General features: G+C 38.4%; 1 protein-coding gene across 1 annotated transcript in view; it reads right to left on the bottom strand.

Annotated features, from left to right (window-relative positions):
- The window catches only part of DNAH7 (dynein axonemal heavy chain 7), a 341,486-nt gene that overhangs the window by 177,364 nt on the left and 141,270 nt on the right, over nt 1-22,852 (bottom strand). The window contains 5 exon segments of the mRNA XM_050752319.1: nt 5,739-5,848; nt 7,253-7,447; nt 7,450-7,467; nt 11,380-11,520; nt 22,076-22,274. Coding sequence (XP_050608276.1) covers nt 5,739-5,848; nt 7,253-7,447; nt 7,450-7,467; nt 11,380-11,520; nt 22,076-22,274 — 663 coding nt within the window.

Here is a 22,852-nt window from a genome sequence, read left to right as displayed (position 1 = left end):
TTAAGTAGGAGTTAGTTGTATTTATTGAGGAACAAAAGAAAGGGAGAGAATTTGCCAGGAAAACGAGAGGCTGTGTGCACAGGTAGTGAGTGAAGAAGTAGAATGGTATGCATAAGAAAGAGTTTGGTGTTACTGGAATATTGAGTTCAATAGACAGATTATATTGCACCTCATATGCTATATTAGAACTTTAAAAACTTAAAAAATTGGGAAGATATTAAGCAGCTAATAGGATGGTGCTATTAGAGCCAGGAGAAGAAAACAGTGTTGAGCAGAATCTTTCTATCCTTCCTCTCTTCTTGACTATATCAACCATATGAAGGAAACTTACACCAAAACTTCTAATTTCTCACTCCATCCATATTGTACTTAGGAGGTCAATTCCTGGCATGAGTGGTACCCTGTTTAAGCAGTGGTTGGAGTCACTGTGTGGCTCTCATTCCCCATCTGCAACTGGATGAATTGGACCCACTATACTTGGATTCAGTTCTTCAGCCATATGGAAAGCAAGCTTAGCTTTAAGGAGCAGGAAATAGCCATCTTCAAGCTAGGCTACATTCTTCGATCCAGATTATACATGAGAGCTCTGAATTGAGGATCAGATAATTGCTCAGCCACTTACAAACTAAGACTTTATTTTTCATTACTTTAGCTCTTTAGGTGCTCTGAAAGGAAGAAAAATGTAGATTCCAAATTCCTAACACATATTTAAGAAACATTTCTAAAATAAAATCAGATATTTGACAAAGGAACAAGGGCAATTTTATGGAGAACAGATAGTCTTTTCAACAAATGGTGGTGAAACAACTGGAAAAAGTGAATCTAAACACAAAATTAATTCAAAATGGATCACAGACTTAAATGTAAAACTTAAAACTGTACAAGTTTAACAGGTATATGATCTCCTAGGGACATTCAGCTGGTAAGGGAAGCACACCTCAAGTAAGCATGGGTACAACTCCAGTAAACACACTGCACATGCTCCCCTCCCAAGTGCTGGCAGGCCACTGCACAGGTGGACAGCCCACTCCAAGAGAAGAATCATGGGAGAAAGAACACAAGACCACAGAGGCACGTCAAGTCAGAAGGTCAAACCGTGCACCTGTCTTTCAAGTTGCCCACTTGGCCCTCTTCCAAGTGTACTTTCCTTCCTCTTGTTTCTGCTCTAGAGCTTTTAAATAAACTTTTACTCCTGTTCTAAAACTTGCCTCAGTTTCTCTTTCTGCCTTATGCCCTTCCATCAAATTCTTTCTTCTGAGGAGGCAGGAATTGAGGTCGCTTCAGACCTGCGTGGATTCACCACCAGTAACATGGTGTCTTTATAATGGCTCACTACAGCCTCAACTCCTGGGCTCAAGTGATCCTCCTGCCTCAGCCTTCAATGTAGCTAGGACTAAAGGTGTGCACCACCATACTTGGCCATTTTTGTTTTGTTTTGTTTGTTAGTTAATTTTTTGTAGAGATGGGAGTTTTGCTATGTTGCCCAGACTGGTCTTGAATTCTTGGTGTCAAGTGATCCTCCTCCTTTGGCCTCCCAAAGTGCTGGGATTATAGGTGTGAGCTACTGCACTCAGTCAAAAGATAGTATTTAGACAATAAAAACACAAGCTACATACTGGAAGGAAATATTTGCAGAAATGCATATCAGATAAAGGACTTGTATTCAAAACATACAAAGAACACTTAAAACTTGACAAAAGAAAAATAACCCAATTACAAAATGGACAAAAGATCTGAACAAACACCTCACCAAAAGAGATATCCATATAAAAATAAGCATATGAAAAGATGCTCAACATCATATATCATTAGGAAACTGCAAAAAAGCAAAATGAGATGCAACTACACACCTATTAGAATGGCTAAAATCAAAAGCATTGACAACACCAAATGCTGGCAAGATGTGGAATAACAGAGATTCTCATTCATTGCTGGTGGCAATGCAAATGGAGTTCCAAAGTACAGCCACTTTGGGAGGCAATCTAGCAGTTTCTCACAAAGCTAAACATAGGCTTAGTGCATGATCCAGCAATCATGCTTCTAGTTATTTACCCAAATGAGTTTAAAACTTATGTCCACCAAAAACCTGCACAAGAATATTTGCAGCAGCTTTATTTATAATCACTGAAATTTGGAAGCAACCAAGATGTCCTTCAACAGGTGAACAGATAAACTGTGTTACACCCATATAATAGAGTATTATTCATCAATAAAAATAAATGTGTTATCAAGCTGCAAAAAGACATGGAGGAACCTTAAATGCATATTGCTAAGTGAAAAGAGACAGTATATATAATTTCAGATACTATATGACACTTTGGAATAGATATATGACAAAAATGGTCAGTGATCGCCAGAGATTCTGGGGGAGGGGAGAAGGAAATTATATGTGGAAGATGGGGGCATTTTTAGGGCAGTAAAATTATTCTTTAGTAGTGGATATATGACATTATGCATTTGTCAAAACCCACAGAACTCTACAACACAGTGGACCCTGATATAAATTGTATAAATTGTGAACTTTAGTTAACAGGCATGTATCAATATAGGTTTATCAATTGTAACAAATGTACCATACTAATGAGGGATGTTGGGCCAGGCACAGTGGCTCAAATGTGTAATCCCAGCACTTTGGGAGGCTGAGGCAGGCGGATCACGAGGTCAGGAGATCAAGATGATCCTGGCCAACATGGTGAAACTCCGTCTCTACTAAAAATACAAAAATTAGCTGGGGATGGTGGCATGTGCCTGTAATCCCAGCTACTCAGGAGGCTGAGGCAGGAGAATCGCTTGAACCAGGGAGTCGGAGGTTGCAGTGAGCTGAGATCGTGTCACTGCACTCCAGCTTGGCAACAGAGCGAGACTTTGTCTCAAAAAAAAAAAAGAAAGATGTTAATGGGAGAAACTGTGTAGGACAGAGAGAGGTTAAGAATTCTCTGTACTTTCTGCATAATTTTTTTGTAAATCTAAAATTACTCTTTAAAGAGTCTTTTTTAAACAGAGTGTCACTCTGTCACCCAGGCTGGAGTGCAGTGGCACAATCTCGGCTCACTGCAGCCTCCACCTCCTGGGTTCAAATGATTCTCCTACCTCAGCCTCCTGAATAGCTGGGACTACAGCCACACACCACCCCACCCAGCTAATTTTTATATTTTTAGTAGAGATGGGTTTTCGCCATGTTGGCCAGACTGGTCTCGAATTCCTGGGCTCAAATGATCCACTCACCTTATCCTCCCAAAATGCTGGGATTACAGGCATAAGCCACCACACCAGGCCAAAACGTCTACTTTTTTAAAGGAAGAGAATTAAATAAATACATTTAATTCAATTAAATCAGTAGGACTTACTGTGTGCCTACGTGTGAAGAACTGAGAAAGAGTTGAGGACAAAGCTAGGTATTTGTAGAGATGACTGGGTTGATAAATAGCCACTGCCATTTCCTGAGATGGGACTAGGGGAGGCTGAGTGAATTTAGGAGGTAAAATGGTACATTTGCTTTTAGAAGAAATGTAAATGTAAGTACATCTGAGGTATCAAATGGAAATATCAAGTAGACTTGTGTATAGCAAGCTTATAGGAGAGACTAGGGCCAGAGGTACAGATATGGGGTCTTCAAGATGTAGGCCATTAAAGCATGGGACTGGATGAGAACATTCAGGAAACCACAAAGCATGAAACAAATCACTACATGAAAAAACTCTTGAAAATTCAGCGTTTCTAGCCTATTCTCATGAATCAATATTGTGATACTGACCATACTGCCAAAAGCAATCTACAGATTCAATGCAATTCCCACATCAAAATACCATGGTCATACTTCACAGAACTAGAATAAACAATCCTAAAATTCATATGGAAGCAAAAAAAACGCTGCCTAGTCAAAGCAAAACTAAGCAAAAAGAACAAATCTGGAGGTATCACATTACCCAACTTCAAACTACACTATAAGGCTATAGTTACCAAAACAGCATGGTACTAGTATAAAAATAGGCACATAGGCACATAGGTACATAGACCAATGGAACAGAACAGAGAACCCAGAAATAAAACCAAATACTTACAGCCAACTGATCTTCAACAAAGCCAACAAAAACGTAAAGTGGGGGAAAGGACACGCTATTCAACAAATGGTGTTGGGATAACTGGCAAGCAATATTTAGAAGAATGAAATTGGATCCTCAGCTCTCACCTCATACAAAAATCAACTCAAGATGGATCAAAGACTTAAATCTAAGACCTGAAACCATAAAAATTCTATAAGATAACATTGGAAAAATCCTTCTAGACATTGGCTTAGGCAAAGAGTTCATGACTAGGAACCCAAAAGCAAATGCAACAAAAACAAAGATAAATAGATGGGACTTAATTAAACTAAAAAGCTTCTGCACAGCAGAAGAAAAAATCAGCAGAGTAAACAGACCAACCCACAGAGTAGGAGAAAATATTTGCAAACTATGCATCTGACAAAGGACTAATATGCAGAATCTATGAGGAACTCAAATCTGCAAGAAAAAAACAACTAATTCCCCCAAAATTGGGTTAAAGACATGAATAGACAATTCTCAAAAGAAGATATACAAATGGCCAAAAATCATATGAAAAAACGCTCAACATTACTAATGATCAGGGAAAGGTAAATCAAAACCACAATGTGATACCACTTTATTCCTGCAAGAATGGTCATAATTTTAAAATAAAAAAAATAGATGTTGGCGTGGATGTGGTGAAAAGGGAACACTTTTACATCATTGGTAGGGATGTAAACTAGTACAACCACTATGGAAAACAGTGTGGAGATTCCTTAAAGAACTAAAAGTAGATCTAACATTTGATGCAGCAATCCCACTCCTGGGTATCTACCCAGAGGAAAAGAAGTCATTGTATGGCAAAGACACTTGCATGCAAATGTTTATAGCAGCACAATTTGCAATTGCAAACATATGGAACCAGCCCAAATGCCCATCAATCAACAAGTGGATAAAGAAAATGTAATGTATATGTGTATACACACACACGCGCACACACACACGCGCGCGCGCACACACACACCCCATGGAATATTATTCAGCCATAAAAAGGAAGGAAATGATAACATTCACAGCAACCTGGATGGAGCTGGAGACTGTTATTCTAAGTCAAGTAACTCAGGAATGGAAAACCAAACATCATATGTTCTCACTTATAAGTGGGAGTTAAGCTATGAGGACACAAAGGCATAAGAATGGCACAAGCGACTTTAGGGACTTGGGGAAAAGGGTGGGAGTGGGATGCAGGATAAAATATTACACATTGGGTACAGTGTACATTGCTCAGGTGATGGGTGCACCAAATCTCAGAAATCACCACTAAAGAATTTATCCATGTAACCAAACACCACCTGTTCCCCATAAACCTATTGAAATAATAAAAATATAAATTTTAAAAAGAAAATTCAGTGTTTCAAGGGAACAATAAATGACTCAAATGATCCAAGAAAAAGAAAGTTTCAGGAAGAAAGGAGGGATGGACAGTGTCAACAACAAGTGACACCTACTAATACTTAGAGCCCTAGTATTGAGTGGAGGAAGCCAGCAGAGAAAGAGAAATGAAGACAAACCTAAGAGGAAAATTAAGGGTCTAGGAAAAAATAACACAGGCTAAATTAACAGTATGGAAGACAATTTGGTATTTTAAATAAATCAGTGGTATAGGGATGAGCGAAAGTTATTTCCAATAGATCCTTAAATTAAAGGGTTTACCTGTAACATCTATCCGTGAGTGGTGTAATAACCAGCCTAGGGGAATTACCCAGATATTCATATCCATATCGCAAACCAGCATTGATCATTTTTGTTTCTAAATGATTTTCCTAGGATAAATGAGATAAAATAAGTTAGTTTAAACAACAAAATTGTAAATAATACGAAATCTCAAGCTCTTTAATAAATAATAACCATAATATAGACATCTTCAAAATTCACTTTTCAGGTGTCATTTGATTCCATGGCAGAATTAAATATCTAGTTTCCATGGATGAATAATTGAAGTCACTGGTTTTAATTTTTCCCATAAAATATTTTAGTATTTGTCCCTTACCTCTTCCATATTTTTAATCATTGTGTGTTAAAAATAGAGGGGATATTACTCATCATTTAACAGATGAGGAAACTGATGCTTAAAGAGAATAAGTAACTTCCCCAACGTTATACATTTGGGAATGGGAGGATCTGGTATCTGAAATGATTCCACCATCTCAGCTTCTGGCTCAGTACTAAATACACTGCCCCTCAATTTGTTTCCCAGGACGCTAGTTCTTACCTCTTCTCTCCTCCCACCCCATACCCCCCAAGACTTCCACAAAAGCCTATATGATGAAAACTATGCATCTGTCTCTGCCTATACCCAATAGGCCCTATCTTGCCCACTTTACTAACTGTTCCTGCCCTGCTTGCATTCTCCATTATGATTACCATCACCATCCACCTGGATGCCCTGGCAAAAACCATGTTTCTGCCTTCTTTAATTGATCAATTAGAGGAATCTTTTTTTTTTTTTTTCTGAGACAGGGTCTCACTCTGTCGCCCAGGCTGGAGTGCAATGGCGCAATCTCAGCTCACTGCAACCTCTGCCTCCTGGGTCCAAGCAATTCTCCTACCTCAGTCCTCAAGTAGCTGGGACTACAGGCACGCCCCACCATATGCCCAGTTAATTTTTGTATTTTTAGTAGAGATGGGGTTTTACCATCTTGGCCAGGCTGGTCTTGAACTCCTGACCTTAAGTGATCTGCCTGCCTTGGCCTCCCAAAGTGCTGGGATTACAGGTGTGAGCCACCATGCCCAGCAATGAGAGGAAACATTAATGACTAAATCAGACTGAAAAAGTTTGATTCATACATCCTTTAGATGCATCAAGAACCTAAAAACACAATTTTAAACTGACTAGTCCCAACATTTTGCAGATTCAGCAAGCCTAGCAATTCGTTTAAAATGAGTAAGTTTTGATAATTACTCATGATTTTCATGTATCTATATATGTATATATGTTTATATATAACTATACATTTGGATATAGATAAGGACACAGATATCAATACAGATGATATAGTTATCAGCACCTTAATCTTCAAGCTAAAGAAATGCTTATTTGGGTATAGTGTGCCATCAGCAAAAGATTCCAGGTTACCGCTACTATTTCCTATGTGAGCAAGCAAGCACAAATTTAAAATTACGAGCTGAAATTGCTGTGTAATGTAACATTCAGTGATATCACTTACTTGCCAATAGTACCTAAGCTGACTTAACCATTCAAAGTCAGAGTCATCACTAATATTTTTTTTTACAAGTGATGAGAGGACATCTCTAGCATGGACATCCAGTACCACAAGTGCTCCCAGAGTTACACGATTCTGCTTGGACAATTTGCCACGCACCAAAGTGACAATATCATCAATTTGTCTGTTACATGTGTTGTCAAGTATTGCTCAAGAGCCTGAAAGAAAATAAGATATGATTTCCCAATGTGATGAAAAGTATTTTGAACAAAACATTCTGAACTAGTGTATATAGAGATTATTCTCTGCATTTTGATCACAACTCTCCATGTAACACAATTTAAAAATAATTTGTTTTTCTTGCTACAAAGATACCAGGTGAACAAGCCCAATCAGGTATAATGGATATACGTAATTTGTGTCTACTCATTATCCTTTCCTTTTCTATTTCTTCTCTATTCTCTGTGGTTTTGTTGGAGCTATCAATCATATTGCCCACTCTCCATGGCAATATGAAGGAGGGAATGTGTGACTAAGCCAGAACCAATCATAGTTCTTCCTGGGGACTGCTATATAGATTGAGAGAAAAGTGCTCTTTGCTAGGCTTGGGAGGCTGTGGATATGCCAATCTAAAGTAACTACAAGCTGTCTTCTGCTCTACGGAATAAAGCCTACCAGAGCCAACAGAGATAGAGAGCAACAACAATAGAGACAGAGACCATGGCTGGGAGTGGTGGCTCACACCTACAATCCTAGTACTTTGGGAGGCCGAGGCGGGCAGATCACCTGAGGTCAGGAGTTTGAGACCAGCCTGGCCAACATGGTGAAACCCCGTCTCTACCAAAAATATGAAAAGTTAGCCGGGCGTGGTGGCGTTTGCCTATAATCCCAGCTACTCGGGAGGCTGAAGCAGGAGAATAGCTTGAACCTGGGAGGTGGAGGTTGCAGCGGGCCAAGATCATGCCACTGCACTCCAGCCTAGGTGACAGAGCAAGACTCCATCTCAAAAAAAAAAAAAAAAAGAAAAAGAAAAAGAGAGAGAGAGAGAACAAGAGAGAGACCACAGCACAATGCAGCTCTGAGGCCCTGATTCCGACTGCTCCTGTTTAGATCCTACGAGTCCCTCTAGTACTCTCACATAAGCTTTCTGAAAGGGGTTTGTGCTTCTTGAAATATAAAGATGCTAATAAACAAAACATTGAACATTTTAGTTTATAATAAGCTAATGCCAGTTCTGAAGACGAGGCTTGCTTCTCTTTTCTGATGGGTAAATCTAATGAGTAAGTTAAAAAAGAGAAGAGGACTTACGACAAAAATAAAATTACAGTCAACAGAAACCACTGTGCTTAAGAGAAGTATCAATATGCTCCAGTGGCTGCTTTTCCTACTTTAAAAACATTTAATAACACTGTACACCAAGGAGTTTATTTCACTCTGTTACAGCCATTGCTAAGTGGCAGCAAGGAAACTGAAAGTGAGGGTTCCCAAGAATGAGAAGAAGTTTAAAAGACAGAGATGAGGACTGCAAGTTGTTTCTCCAAGGGGCACTTTTCTTGTTTCCTGAAATACTTCATCGTTTTTTATTATTATTTTTAAGAAGGATCATTCTTCAAAGGTTTGGTGCCTAAACACTATTTCATTTCTATATGGTTAATTTGCTATTAATTTTCTTCTTCAGTAGCAAAAAATAAGCTTCTGTCCCACCCATGTTCAACCACAAGCAGGGAGATCCCAGGAGGCTGCACGTCCCTTGGTGGCCCACCTTGGAGAAATCCCTCTGAGTGTGGTGGTTGGTGAGTGGTAGCTTAAAAGTAGAAAGACAAAATGAATTCTCTGGACTCACTGAGGAAAAAAGAAAAATACACATGGGGAGAGACATCCAAGGGCCCAAAAGGAAACCCAGGGGCTTACTGCTATTAGGGATACTCTTATGCCCCAGTGCCCTGCTTTTCACAAAGAAAGACCTTTTCCTGAAAACTCTTGACTTCCTGTCCTATACCCTATTCCTTCTTGTAGAGGAGAAGTAGGTGACCTGTTGGTAAGTTGGAGCAAATTAAACATGTGTCACTCAGTCCCTTACTCTTTGGAATCTGTCTGTCTACAGAGAACATGCATCCCTCTCAAAACCCTGTTCAACAATACCTTAAAGTTAAAGACATTTCAAATTCCATGTCAAAAACGTATTTAAAAAAACCACGATTTTATTTTTATTTATTTATTATTTATTTATTTTATTATACTTTAAGTTCTAGATTACATGTGTACAACGTGCAGGCTTGTTACATATGTATACATGTGCCATGTTGGTGTGCTGCACCCACTAACTTGTCATTTACATTAGCTATATCTCCTAATGCTATCCCTCCGCCCGACCCCCTCCCCACAATAGGCCCCGGTGTGTGATGTTCCCCTTTCTGTGTCCAAGTGGTCTCATTGTTCAATTCCCACCTATGAGTGAGAACATGCAGTGTTTGGTTTTCTGTTCTTGTGATAGTTTGCTGAGAATGATGGTTTCCAGCTTCATCCATGTCCCTACAAAGGACACGAACTCATCCTTTGTAGGCTGCATAGTATTCCATGGTGTATATGTGCCACATTTTCTTAATCCAGTCTGTCACTGATGGACATTTGGGTTGATTCCAAGTCTTTGCTATTGTGAATAGTGCCACAATAAAAACATACGTGTGCATGTGTCTTTATAGCAGCATGATTTATAATCCTTTGGGTATATCCCCAGTAAAGGGATGGCTGGGTCAAACGGTATTTCTAGTTCTAGATCCTTAAGGAATCACCACACTGTTTTCCACAATGGTTGAACTAGTTTACAGTCCCACCAACAGTGTAAAAGTGTTCCTATTTCTCCACATCCTCTCCAGCACTTGTTGTTTCCTAACTTTTTAATGATCACCACTCTAACTGGTGTGAGATGGTATCTCATTGTGGTTTTGATTTGCATTTCTCTGATGACTAGTGATGATGAGCATTTTTTCTTGTGTCTGTTGGCTACAAAAATGTCTTCTTTTGAGAAGTGTCTGTTCATATCCTTTGCCCACTTTCTGATGGGGTTGTTTTTTTCTTTTAAATTTGTTTGAGTTCTTTGTAGGTTCTGGATATTAGCCCCTTTGTCAGATGAGTAGATTGCAAAAATTTTCTCCCATTCTGTAGGTTGTCTGCTCACTCTGATGGTAGTTTCTTTTGCTGTGCAGAAGCTCTTTAGTTTAATTGGATCCCATTTGTCAGTTTTGGCTTTTGTTGCCATTGCTTTTGGTGTTTTAGACATGAAGTCCTTGCCCATGCCTATATCCTGAATGGTATTGTCTAGGTTTTTTTCTCGGGTTTTTATAGTTTTAGGTCTAACGTTTAAGTCTCTAATCCATCTTGAATTAATTTTCATATAAGGAGTAAGGAAAGGATCCAGTTTCAGCTTTCTACTTACGGCTAGCCATAAAAATCATGATTTTAAACTACAGATCTATAACTGCTAGGTTCCAGTAGACCCCTCAGTCAACTGAAAGTTGAGTCACTTAAAATCCTGTCTCAATGATAGAACTGTTACAATGAATGTAGTTTTAGTTTTTCATTAACAATTACAATCTAATTAATGTTAAATTAATATATCCAATTATATTATTTACATATTTAATACTAAGCATCACTTAAAATATTCATAATTATTATGTATTCAAAATCAATACATTAGAAATAAAAACAGTCACAGTAAGTCAACCGGAGCCTTATCTATATAGGGTAGTTTTACTCAAGGTATAAAAGAGAATACTGTTACTTTATTTCCTGCTAATCTTTATGAGTTTCTTAGTCCTATTATCACTCTATTTTTAAAGGCATAAAAATGTGTATAATAACAAGATTGAGGTTCAAGTATCATTGACTTTTATATGCTGTGAGTAAACGTGATTTAAAGAATAATTTTGAAATTATTGGTATAAATTTTTCCTACATATTTGTTATGTGCAATTTTTATTTAAAAAATCAGTAATTTGGCTTGCAGCATAAAGTAGATTTTTAAGTGAATTGTATTTATTTCAGTTTTTAAAATAAGTGTATTCTGGCAATAATAAACTATTGAAAAAATGCTTTTAAAAAAAATCTGAGGGTTAATAAAAGCTTACCTTTATCCCCACTGGAATAGCTGTTTGTACTTCTTTTGTCCAAAAGATTTGGGATACACAGAGAACAGTCTGTCCAGGCCAATCCCTTACCCAGTTAATTCGTTCATCTTTTGTATAGGCAAAAATTGCATCTCCAATTACCTAATCAAAAAAGAATATGCTAAATATTAACCATTTCCTGAACAAGTTATACAACTGAGAGTTAAACTCCTAAACTAGATTAACTCATACTGCTCAATTTTTTACAACATTCTTAGACATTTATGCAAGACTCACTTAAACCATACGATTGTAACTATTTATATTCAAGCTTAATCACATTCCTGTGAGCAAGGCAAACATACTATATAACATTTTATTTTCGTGATGTACTATCAATTTGTGTGAACCACATGGTATCAAATATTCATTTGAACAATTTTAGCCAAAGACATCCTAGATACATTTGGATTGAACAAGCATGAGCAATTTTATTGCAAAATACAAATTCAAATAATTCCAAAATGAGATCCATCAAATTTATAGATGATTTTCTTTTAATTTAATCTGATCTCCACTCAGCCATATGCATGTATCCATGCACACCCGGGCATCGCACAATCTTTCTCAAGTTACTCCTGTGTTTCCAGGCCTCACTCCCTCTCAATCCTGTAGTTTGAAGCCCAAGGCAATGACGACAGAGACAGATGTACAATTCATTCATGGAGAGTTGAGGGCTGTAAAGTCAGGAAGTCTAATTTTGTACTTCACTACCTATGTTCGGTGGACTGATATATCTACTTTTCCACCAGTCATCGGTGGGAAACACACTAATCTGTTACATTCATCAACCAGAAATAGTGATGTCTGTGAGGTGATATGTACTTTAATGTTTGAATCAGAAGAGATTTCTTAGATTTTTCTGAGAAATATCTCAGGATGGTTAAACCATTCTGGATTTCTAGTCTTGCTGGGATATTTATAGAATGGAACAATGATAAAGGGCAGAGTGCTGGGTATTGATAATAAAGACATTTTTAAGAGCAGAAGAAGCCACGGAAAGGGCAGGTGAAAATGGACACCTGGGGGATGAGAGAAGCAAAATAAATAAATAAATAAATAAATAAAATAGAAAGGTGCAGCAGAGAAATGCCAAGAAGATGGAGTAAAAATGTGCTCTAAGAGGACACTGTGGGGAGAACAAGAGAAAGACATTGAAATCTGGATCACAAAAAGGGATTTCTATATAGTTAGATGAGGAGAAATATGATTATATAAAGTTCCACAATACTGTAAGTAAAGTCTATCATTATATCTATGTTTACCATATTATATATGATATAGATATATAGAATTATATATGTAGTAGCCTTTCAAGCATGCAAATACACATAGCACAACACAGTAACACACATATCTCCTATTTGTAGAGTTGTATACTGCACTTGCTTGCATATTTTGTCAACACAAACTTACACGGGAAGATTTTTAAAAGATACTTATTTTCTACATCATTTTTTTAAACTTTATTTTTTGTATTTTTCAACTTTTATTTTAGATAGAGGGGTATATGTGCAGGTTTGTTACATGGGTGTATTGCAACCAGGTACTGAGCATAGTACCCAATAGTAAGTTTTTAACCCTATGCTCCCCTTTCTTCTCTCCCCATCTAGAGGTCTACAGTATCTATTGTTGCCATGTTTATGTACATGTGTGCTCAAAGTTTAGCTCCCACTTATAAGTGAGAACATGTGGTATTTGGTTTTCCGTTCCAGTGTTAATTTGTTTAGGATTAAGGCCTCCAGCTCCATCTATGTTGCTACAAAGGACATGATTCCATTCTTTTTTACGCCAGCGTATCCTATACAACTTCTTGCCACCCTATGTTAATACTCTGAAATGGCAACCAAAATATTTTCTCCAAGTACTTAGACAATCAAAATTAAAAGAGTAATTGAAATATTACCAGATATACATAAAATAATGACTTATTACTCTATACTACATCAATTAGCAAATCATATAAGACAATTCAATGCTGCTAAAGAGTGACCGAAGTGGAATGTATTAATATTGCTAATGGCTTCAAAAACAGTAATGCTATTTCTCAATATTTGTCAAGGCCTATGAAAACACATCTTCTTTGGCCCAGTAAACCTATACATGGGACGTTATCATACAAAAATTAAAATTCAAAAACACCAGATATAAGCATAAGTACATTCATTGTAATATAACTCATAATAGGGAAAAAATCAGACCTGTCCAAAAGATTTTACATTTTCTGGAAAATATTGGGTAGGCAAGCATTAAAGCCATATTTAAGAGAAAGAAACATTAAGAGAAAGAAACCGTGGTAACATTGAACATCTAGATTCCAATGAATTTTTCCAACACATTTGTGGGAGAGTCTGACACATTAATTTAAATATTAATTAACTGGAAGTCCTAGACAGAGCCATCAGGCAAGAGAAGGAAATAAAAGGTGTCCAAATAGGAAAAGAAGAACTCAATCAATCTCTCTGTACCGGCAATATGATTCTATACCTAGACAACCTTAAAGGCCCCACCAAAAGACTCCTGAAGCAGATAAATGACTTCAGTGAAGTTTCAGGAAATAAAATCGATGTACAAAATTGGTAACATTTCTATACCCCAATAATGTTCAAGCTGAGAGCCAAATCAAGAATGCAATCCCATTCACAATAGCCACACAAAAAAATAAAATACCTAGGAATTCATCTAACCAAGGAGGTGAAAGATCTCTACAAGGAGAACTACAAAACACTACTGAAAGAAATCACAGATGACACGAACAAATAGAAAGATACTCCATGCTCATGGATTAGAAAAATCAGTATCATTAAAATGGTCATATTGGTGGTTCCAAGATGGCTGAATAGGAACAGCTCCAGTCTACAGCTCCCAGCATGAGCAATGCAGAAGATGGGTGATTTCTGCATTTCCAACTGAGGTACCAGGTTCATCTTACTGGGGTTTGTTAGACAGTGGGTGTAGGACAGTGGGTGCAGCCCACTGAGTGTGAGCCGAAGCAGGGTGAGGCATTGCCTCACCCGGGAAGCACAAGAGATCAGGGAATTCCCTTTTGCAGCCAAGGGAAGCTGTGACAGATGGCACCTGGAAAATTGGGTCACTCCCACCCTAATACTGCACTTTTCCAATGGTCTTAGCAAACGGCACACCAGGAGATTATATCTCACGCCTGGCTCGGAGAGTCCCACGCCCACGAAGCCTTGCTCATTGCTAGCACAGCAGTCTGGGATCCAACAGCAAGGAAGGCAGCAGCAAGGCTCGGGGAGGGGCGCCCGCCATTGCTGAGGCTTGAGTAGGTAAACAAAGCAGCCACAAAGCTTGAACTGGGTGGAGCCCACCACAGCTCAAGGAGGCATGCCTGCCTTTGTAGACTTCTCCTCTGGGGGCAGGGCATAGCTGAACAAAAGGCAGCAGAAACCTCTGCAGACCTAAATGTCCCTATCTGACAGCTTGGAAGAGAGTAGTGGTTCTCCCAGCACGGAGTTTGAGATCTGAGAACCGACAGACTGCCTCCTCAAGTGGGTCCCTGACCCCCAAGTCGCCTAACTGGGAGGCACCCATCAGTAGGGGCAGACTGACACCTCACATGGCCAGGTACCCCTCTGAGATGAAGCTTCTAGAGGAACGATTAGGCAGCAACATTTACTGTTTAGCAATATTCGCTGTTCTGCAGCCTCCGCTGCTGATACCCAGGCAAAGAGGGTTGGGAGTGGACCTCAAGCAAACTCCAACAGACCTGCAGCTGAGGGTCCTGACTGTTAGAAGGAAAACTAACAAACAGAAAGGACATCCACACCAAAACTCCATCTGTACGTCACCATCATCAAAGACCAAGATAGATAAAACCATAAAGATGGGGAAAAACAGTGCAGAAAAGCTGAAAATTCTCAATATCAGAGCACCTCTCCCCCTCCTTGCCAGCAATGGAACAAAGCTGGACGGAGAATTACTTTGATGAGTTGAGAGAACAAGGCTTCAGAGGATCAAACTTCTCTGAGCTAAAGGAGGAAGTTCAAACCCATTGCAAAGAAGCCAAAAACCTTGAAAAAAGATGAGATGAATGGCTAACTAGAATAACCAGTGTAGAGAAGTCCTTAAATGACCTGATGGAGCTGAAAACTGTGGCACGAGAACTACACGACGAATGCACAAGCTTCAGTAGCCAATTCGATCAACTGGAAGAAACAGTATCAGTGATTGAAGATCAAATGAATGAAATGAAGCAAGAAGAGAAATTTAGAGAAAAAAGAGTAAAAAGAAAGGAACAAAGCCTCCAAGAAATATGGGACTATGTGAAAAGACCAAATCTATGACTGGTGTATCTGAAAGTGATGGGGAGAATGGAACGAAGTTGGAAAACACTCTGCAGGATATTATCCAGGAGAATCTCCCCCATCTACCAAGGCAAGCCAACATTCAAATTCAGGAAATACAGAGAAGGCCATAAAGATACTCCTTGAGAGAAGCAACTCCAAGACACATAATTGTCATATTCACCAAAGTTGAAATGAAGGAAAAAATGTTAGGGCAGCCAGAGAGAAAGGTTGGGTTACCCATAAAGAGAAGCCCATCAGACTAACAGCAGATCTCTCAGCAGAAACTCTACAAGTCAGAAGAGAATGGGGGCCAATATTCAACATTCTTGAACAAAAGAATTTTCAACCCAGAATTTCATATCCAGACAAACTAAGCTTCATAAGTGAAGGAAAAATAAAATTCTTTTCTAAATGCCGAGAGATTTTGTCACCACCAGGCTTGCCTTACTAGAGCTCCTGAAGGAAGCACTAAACATAGAAAGGAATAACTGGTACCAACCACTGCAAAACCTGCCAAATTGTAAAGACCATCGATGCTAGGAAGAAACTGCATCAACTAACGGGCAAAATCACCAGCTAACATCATAATGACAGGATCAAGTTCACACATAAGAATATTAACCTTAAATGTAAATGGGCTAAATGTTCCAATAAAAGACACAGACTGGCAAATTGGATAAAGACTCAAGACCTATCACTTTGATGTATTCAGGAGACCCATCTCATGTGCAGAGACACACAGAGGCTCAAAATAAAGGGATGGAGGAAGATCTACCAAGCAAATGGAAAACAAAAAAAGGCAGAGGTTGCAATCCTAGTCTCTGATAAAACAGACTTTAAACCAACAAAGATCAAAAGAGATGAAGAAGACCATTACATAATGGTAACAGGATCAATTCAACAAGAAGAGCTAACTATCCTAAATATATATCTACCCAACACAGGAGCAACCAGCTGCATAAAGCAAGCCCTTAAAGACTTACAAAGAGACTTAGACTTCCACACAATAATGATGGGAGACTCTAACACCCCACTGTCAACATGAGACAGATCAATGAGACAGAAAGTTAACAAGGATATCCAGGAATTGAACCTCAGCTCTGCACCAAGTGGACCTAATAGACGTCTACAGAACTCTCCACCCCAAATCAACAGAATATACATTCTGTCAGCACCAATCACACTTATTCCAAAATTGAGCACATAGTTGGAAGTAAAGCACTCCTCAGCAAATGTAAAAGAACAGAAATTATAACAAACTGTTTCTCAGACCACAGTGCAATCAAACTAGAACTCAGGATTAAGAAAATCAATCAAAACCACTCAACTACATGGAAACTGAACAACCTATTCCTGAATAATTACTGGGTACATAACAAAATGAAGGCAGAAATAAAGATGTTCTTTGAAACCAATGAGAACAAAGATACAACATACCAGAATCTCTGGGACACATTTAAAGCAATGTGTAGAGGGAAATTTATACCACAAAATGCCCACAAGAGAAAGTAGGAAAGATCTAAAATTGACATCCTAACATCACAATTAAAAGAACTAGAGAAGCAAGAGCAAACACATTCAAAAGCTAGCAGAAGGCAAGAAATAACTAAGATCAGAGCAGAACTGAAGGAGATAGACACACAAAAAAACCTCCAAAAAATCAATGAATCCAGGAGCTGGTTTTTTGAAAAGATCAACAAAATTGATAGACTGTTAGCAAGACTATTAAGAAGAAAAGAGAGAAGAATCAAATAGATGCAATAAAAAATGATAAGGGGGATATCACCACCGACCCCACAGAAATACAAATTAAAAGAACTAGAGAAGCAACAAAAGCCAAAACTGACAAATGGGATCCAATTAAACTAAAGAGCTTCTGCACAGCAAAAGAAACTACCATCAGAGTGAGCAGACAACCTACAGAATGGGAGAAAATTTTTGCAATCTACTCATCTGACAAAGGGGCTAATATCCAGAACCTACAAAGAACTCAAACAAATTTAAAAGAAAAAAACAACCCCATCAGAAAGTGGGCAAAGGATATGAACAGACACTTCTCAAAAGAAGACATTTTTGTAGCCAACAGACACAAGAAAAAATGCTCATCATCACTAGTCATCAGAGAAATGCAAATCAAAACCACAATGAGATACCATCTCACACCAGTTAGAGTGGTGATCATTAAAAAGTTAGGAAACAACAAGTGCTGGAGAGGATGTGGAGAAATAGGAACACTTTTACACTGTTGGTGGGACTGTAAACTAGTTCAACCATTGTGGAAAACAGTGTGGTGATTCCTTAAGGATCTAGAACTAGAAATACCGTTTGACCCAGCCATCCCTTTACTGGGGATATACCCAAAGGATTATAAATCATGCTGCTATAAAGACACATGCACACGTATGTTTATTGTGGCACTATTCACAATAGCAAAGACTTGGAATCAACCCAAATGTCCATCAGTGACAGACTGGATTAAGAAAATGTGGCACATATACACCATGGAATACTATGCAGCCTACAAAGGATGAGTTCGTGTCCTTTGTAGGGACATGGATGAAGCTGGAAACCATCATTCTCAGCAAACTATCACAAGAACAGAAAACCAAACACTGCATGTTCTCACTCATAGGTGGGAATTGAACAATGAGACCACTTGGACACAGAAAGGGGAACATCACACACCGGGGCCTATTGTGGGGAGGGGGTCGGGCGGAGGGATAGCATTAGGAGATATAGCTAATGTAAATGACAAGTTAGTGGGTGCAGCACACCAACATGGCACATGTATACATATGTAACAAGCCTGCACGTTGTACACATGTAATCTAGAACTTAAAGTATAATAAAATAAATAAATAATAAATAAATAAAAATAAAATCGTGGTTTTTAAATACGTTTTTGACATGGAATTTGAAATGTCTTTAACTTTAAGGTATTGTTGAACAGGGTTTTGAGAGGGATGCATGTTCTCTGTAGACAGACAGATTCCAAAGAGTAAGGGACTGAGTGACACATGTTTAATTTGCTCCAACTTACCAACAGGTCACCTACTTCTCCTCTACAAGAAGGAATAGGGTATAGGACAGGAAGTCAAGAGTTTTCAGGAAAAGGTCTTTCTTTGTGAAAAGCAGGGCACTGGGGCATAAGAGTATCCCTAATAGCAGTAAGCCCCTGGGTTTCCTTTTGGGCCCTTGGATGTCTCTCCCCATGTGTATTTTTCTTTTTTCCTCAGTGAGTCCAGAGAATTCATTTTGTCTTTCTACTTTTAAGCTACCACTCACCAACCACCACACTCAGAGGGATTTCTCCAAGGTGGGCCACCAAGGGACGTGCAGCCTCCTGGGATCTCCCTGCTTGTGGTTGAACATGGGTGGGACAGAAGCTTATTTTTTGCTACTGAAGAAGAAAATTAATAGCAAATTAACCATATAGAAATGAAATAGTGTTTAGGCACCAAACCTTTGAAGAATGATCCTTCTTAAAAATAATAATAAAAAACGATGAAGTATTTCAGGAAACAAGAAAAGTGCCCCTTGGAGAAACAACTTGCAGTCCTCATCTCTGTCTTTTAAACTTCTTCTCATTCTTGGGAACCCTCACTTTCAGTTTCCTTGCTGCCACTTAGCAATGGCTGTAACAGAGTGAAATAAACTCCTTGGTGTACAGTGTTATTAAATGTTTTTAAAGTAGGAAAAGCAGCCACTGGAGCATATTGATACTTCTCTTAAGCACAGTGGTTTCTGTTGACTGTAATTTTATTTTTGTCGTAAGTCCTCTTCTCTTTTTTAACTTACTCATTAGATTTACCCATCAGAAAAGAGAAGCAAGCCTCGTCTTCAGAACTGGCATTAGCTTATTATAAACTAAAATGTTCAATGTTTTGTTTATTAGCATCTTTATATTTCAAGAAGCACAAACCCCTTTCAGAAAGCTTATGTGAGAGTACTAGAGGGACTCGTAGGATCTAAACAGGAGCAGTCGGAATCAGGGCCTCAGAGCTGCATTGTGCTGTGGTCTCTCTCTTGTTCTCTCTCTCTCTCTTTTTCTTTTTCTTTTTTTTTTTTTTTTTTGAGATGGAGTCTTGCTCTGTCACCTAGGCTGGAGTGCAGTGGCATGATCTTGGCCCGCTGCAACCTCCACCTCCCAGGTTCAAGCTATTCTCCTGCTTCAGCCTCCCGAGTAGCTGGGATTATAGGCAAACGCCACCACGCCCGGCTAACTTTTCATATTTTTGGTAGAGACGGGGTTTCACCATGTTGGCCAGGCTGGTCTCAAACTCCTGACCTCAGGTGATCTGCCCGCCTCGGCCTCCCAAAGTACTAGGATTGTAGGTGTGAGCCACCACTCCCAGCCATGGTCTCTGTCTCTATTGTTGTTGCTCTCTATCTCTGTTGGCTCTGGTAGGCTTTATTCCGTAGAGCAGAAGACAGCTTGTAGTTACTTTAGATTGGCATATCCACAGCCTCCCAAGCCTAGCAAAGAGCACTTTTCTCTCAATCTATATAGCAGTCCCCAGGAAGAACTATGATTGGTTCTGGCTTAGTCACACATTCCCTCCTTCATATTGCCATGGAGAGTGGGCAATATGATTGATAGCTCCAACAAAACCACAGAGAATAGAGAAGAAATAGAAAAGGAAAGGATAATGAGTAGACACAAATTACGTATATCCATTATACCTGATTGGGCTTGTTCACCTGGTATCTTTGTAGCAAGAAAAACAAATTATTTTTAAATTGTGTTACATGGAGAGTTGTGATCAAAATGCAGAGAATAATCTCTATATACACTAGTTCAGAATGTTTTGTTCAAAATACTTTTCATCACATTGGGAAATCATATCTTATTTTCTTTCAGGCTCTTGAGCAATACTTGACAACATGTAACAGACAAATTGATGATATTGTCACTTTGGTGCGTGGCAAATTGTCCAAGCAGAATCGTGTAACTCTGGGAGCACTTGTGGTACTGGATGTCCATGCTAGAGATGTCCTCTCATCACTTGTAAAAAAAAATATTAGTGATGACTCTGACTTTGAATGGTTAAGTCAGCTTAGGTACTATTGGCAAGTAAGTGATATCACTGAATGTTACATTACACAGCAATTTCAGCTCGTAATTTTAAATTTGTGCTTGCTTGCTCACATAGTATATATCCAAAAGAAAATAAATTGTTCTACCAAAAAGGACACATATACTCATATGTTCACTGGAGCAGTACTAAAAATAGCAAAGACATGGAATCAACCTAGGTGCCATCAATGGTGGACTGGATTAAGAAAATGTGGTAAATATACACCATATAATACTATGCAGCCACAAAAATAATGAAATTATGTTCTTTGCAGCAACATGGATGCAGCTGGAGACCATTATCCTAAATGAATTAACACAGGAACAGAAAATCAAATACACATGTTCCCACTTACAGGTAAGTGGAAACTCAACCTTAGGTACTCATGGTCATAGATGGGAATGGCAACAATAGACACTGGGGACTACCACAAGGAGGAGGAAGAGGGGGCACAGGGTTCATATACTAACTATTGGGTACTATGCTCAGTACCTTGGTGATGGGATCAATTACTCCCCAAACCTCAGAATCACACAATATATCTATGTAACAAACCTGCACATGTACCTCTGAATCTAAAAGTTGATATTTAAAAAAAATTAAATTAATTAATTAATTATACTCCCTTTCTGTTCCTTTGCTCCATCATGATTTTTATTCTTGACTAAAAACTTGAATGCTAAGCTCACATTATAGTAAAAAAAAAAAAAACGGAGTGCTCAATCTTTATTTATTGGTGTGCCTTGAAATTCTCTATTAGTAAAAATAATCACAAATGATTGAGCTGACAATACGTTTTATGAAATGTGAAAAATATGAAGTTGCTATTAATTTGTAGGAAGTATACATTATTTTCTAACATTTTGTATGCATTTCATACATATACTGAACAAAAAGATTCATACATGTCAAAGAGATTGATGTGATCATGTACAGAGGTGCTTCCAAGGCAAGACTAAAGATAGATTGCATAGAACAAAGTGTATCTAATTAATGATGAAAGCACTAGCATGTGGCCACAAGAAATGAGCAGATGCATTACTCAAACCCAAGTGTTCTGTAGTATGGATGGTATTTTGTTCCACTTTTCTAATGAGTCACTACAAAATTACTATCATAGACCATCTCTTTGCCTTCAAGTTATCTATCACATTTGAATGGTAATTCCATGCCTCCATTTCTGTTTCAATAACAGTACAAAATAGTATATTTCTAATAACATTCATATTCTAGCATCCTTTTCTAAAAATCGTAAGTATAATTGGCTACCTTGTGGATGGAGTTAATCATAACTCTCTCTAATTCAACCAACCACTTCTCCACTTGACCTCTGGCTTTGGCTGTTGAAATGATCTCTATGAGTTCCACAACCTCTCCTTCGCTGCTCTTCATGTGAGTAATGTCTAAAGTTTCTGTAAATTCTACCTTTGCAATTCCTTCAAAACATTTCTTCAAGTGGGGTTGCACCCTGTCAGGAAAAATATTTTTAAGAGAATTAACCAAGTTAAAACAATTCCTTACATTCCAGTGTTCCTCATGCAGCAATCTTCGTTTAAAGTTCATAAATGTGTAGTGTTAGACCTGTGCTAGGTGCTGCTGGGAATGAAATGCTGTGCAAAAACCAGAAACCCCCAAAACAAACAAACAAAAAAACACAAGCTCTGCCTACCTGGATTATATAGTCCATGGAGATGTCAGTATTAACTGAATAATCACAAAACATCTGTAAAATCACAATTACAGTAAGAGCTACAGAGACAACCACAAGGCTTTGTCTTCAACAGAATGAATTAAAAGATGCTAAAGGTAACAAAAGGAGAAAACCAATCTTGACTAACAGATAAATACATGAATCTGAAGAATCTTCAAATGCACAAAAGTAGTCATTTCAACTGGGATCTTCAGAGACTGCTTGAAAATTGTGGACTACCTTTAGTAACTTAGGTACTTTACAGTTTACTAAGTCAACTGCATTGACAGTATCCAACTATTAGTCTATTCAATGTAATACAGATGGGACTGACACAACTCCTCATTTTTGGCACA

Source organism: Macaca thibetana, chromosome 12, assembly GCF_024542745.1.
Source record: "Macaca thibetana thibetana isolate TM-01 chromosome 12, ASM2454274v1, whole genome shotgun sequence".
NCBI lineage: Eukaryota > Metazoa > Chordata > Mammalia > Primates > Cercopithecidae > Macaca > Macaca thibetana.
This window is presented reverse-complemented; position numbering and strand designations above follow the sequence as displayed.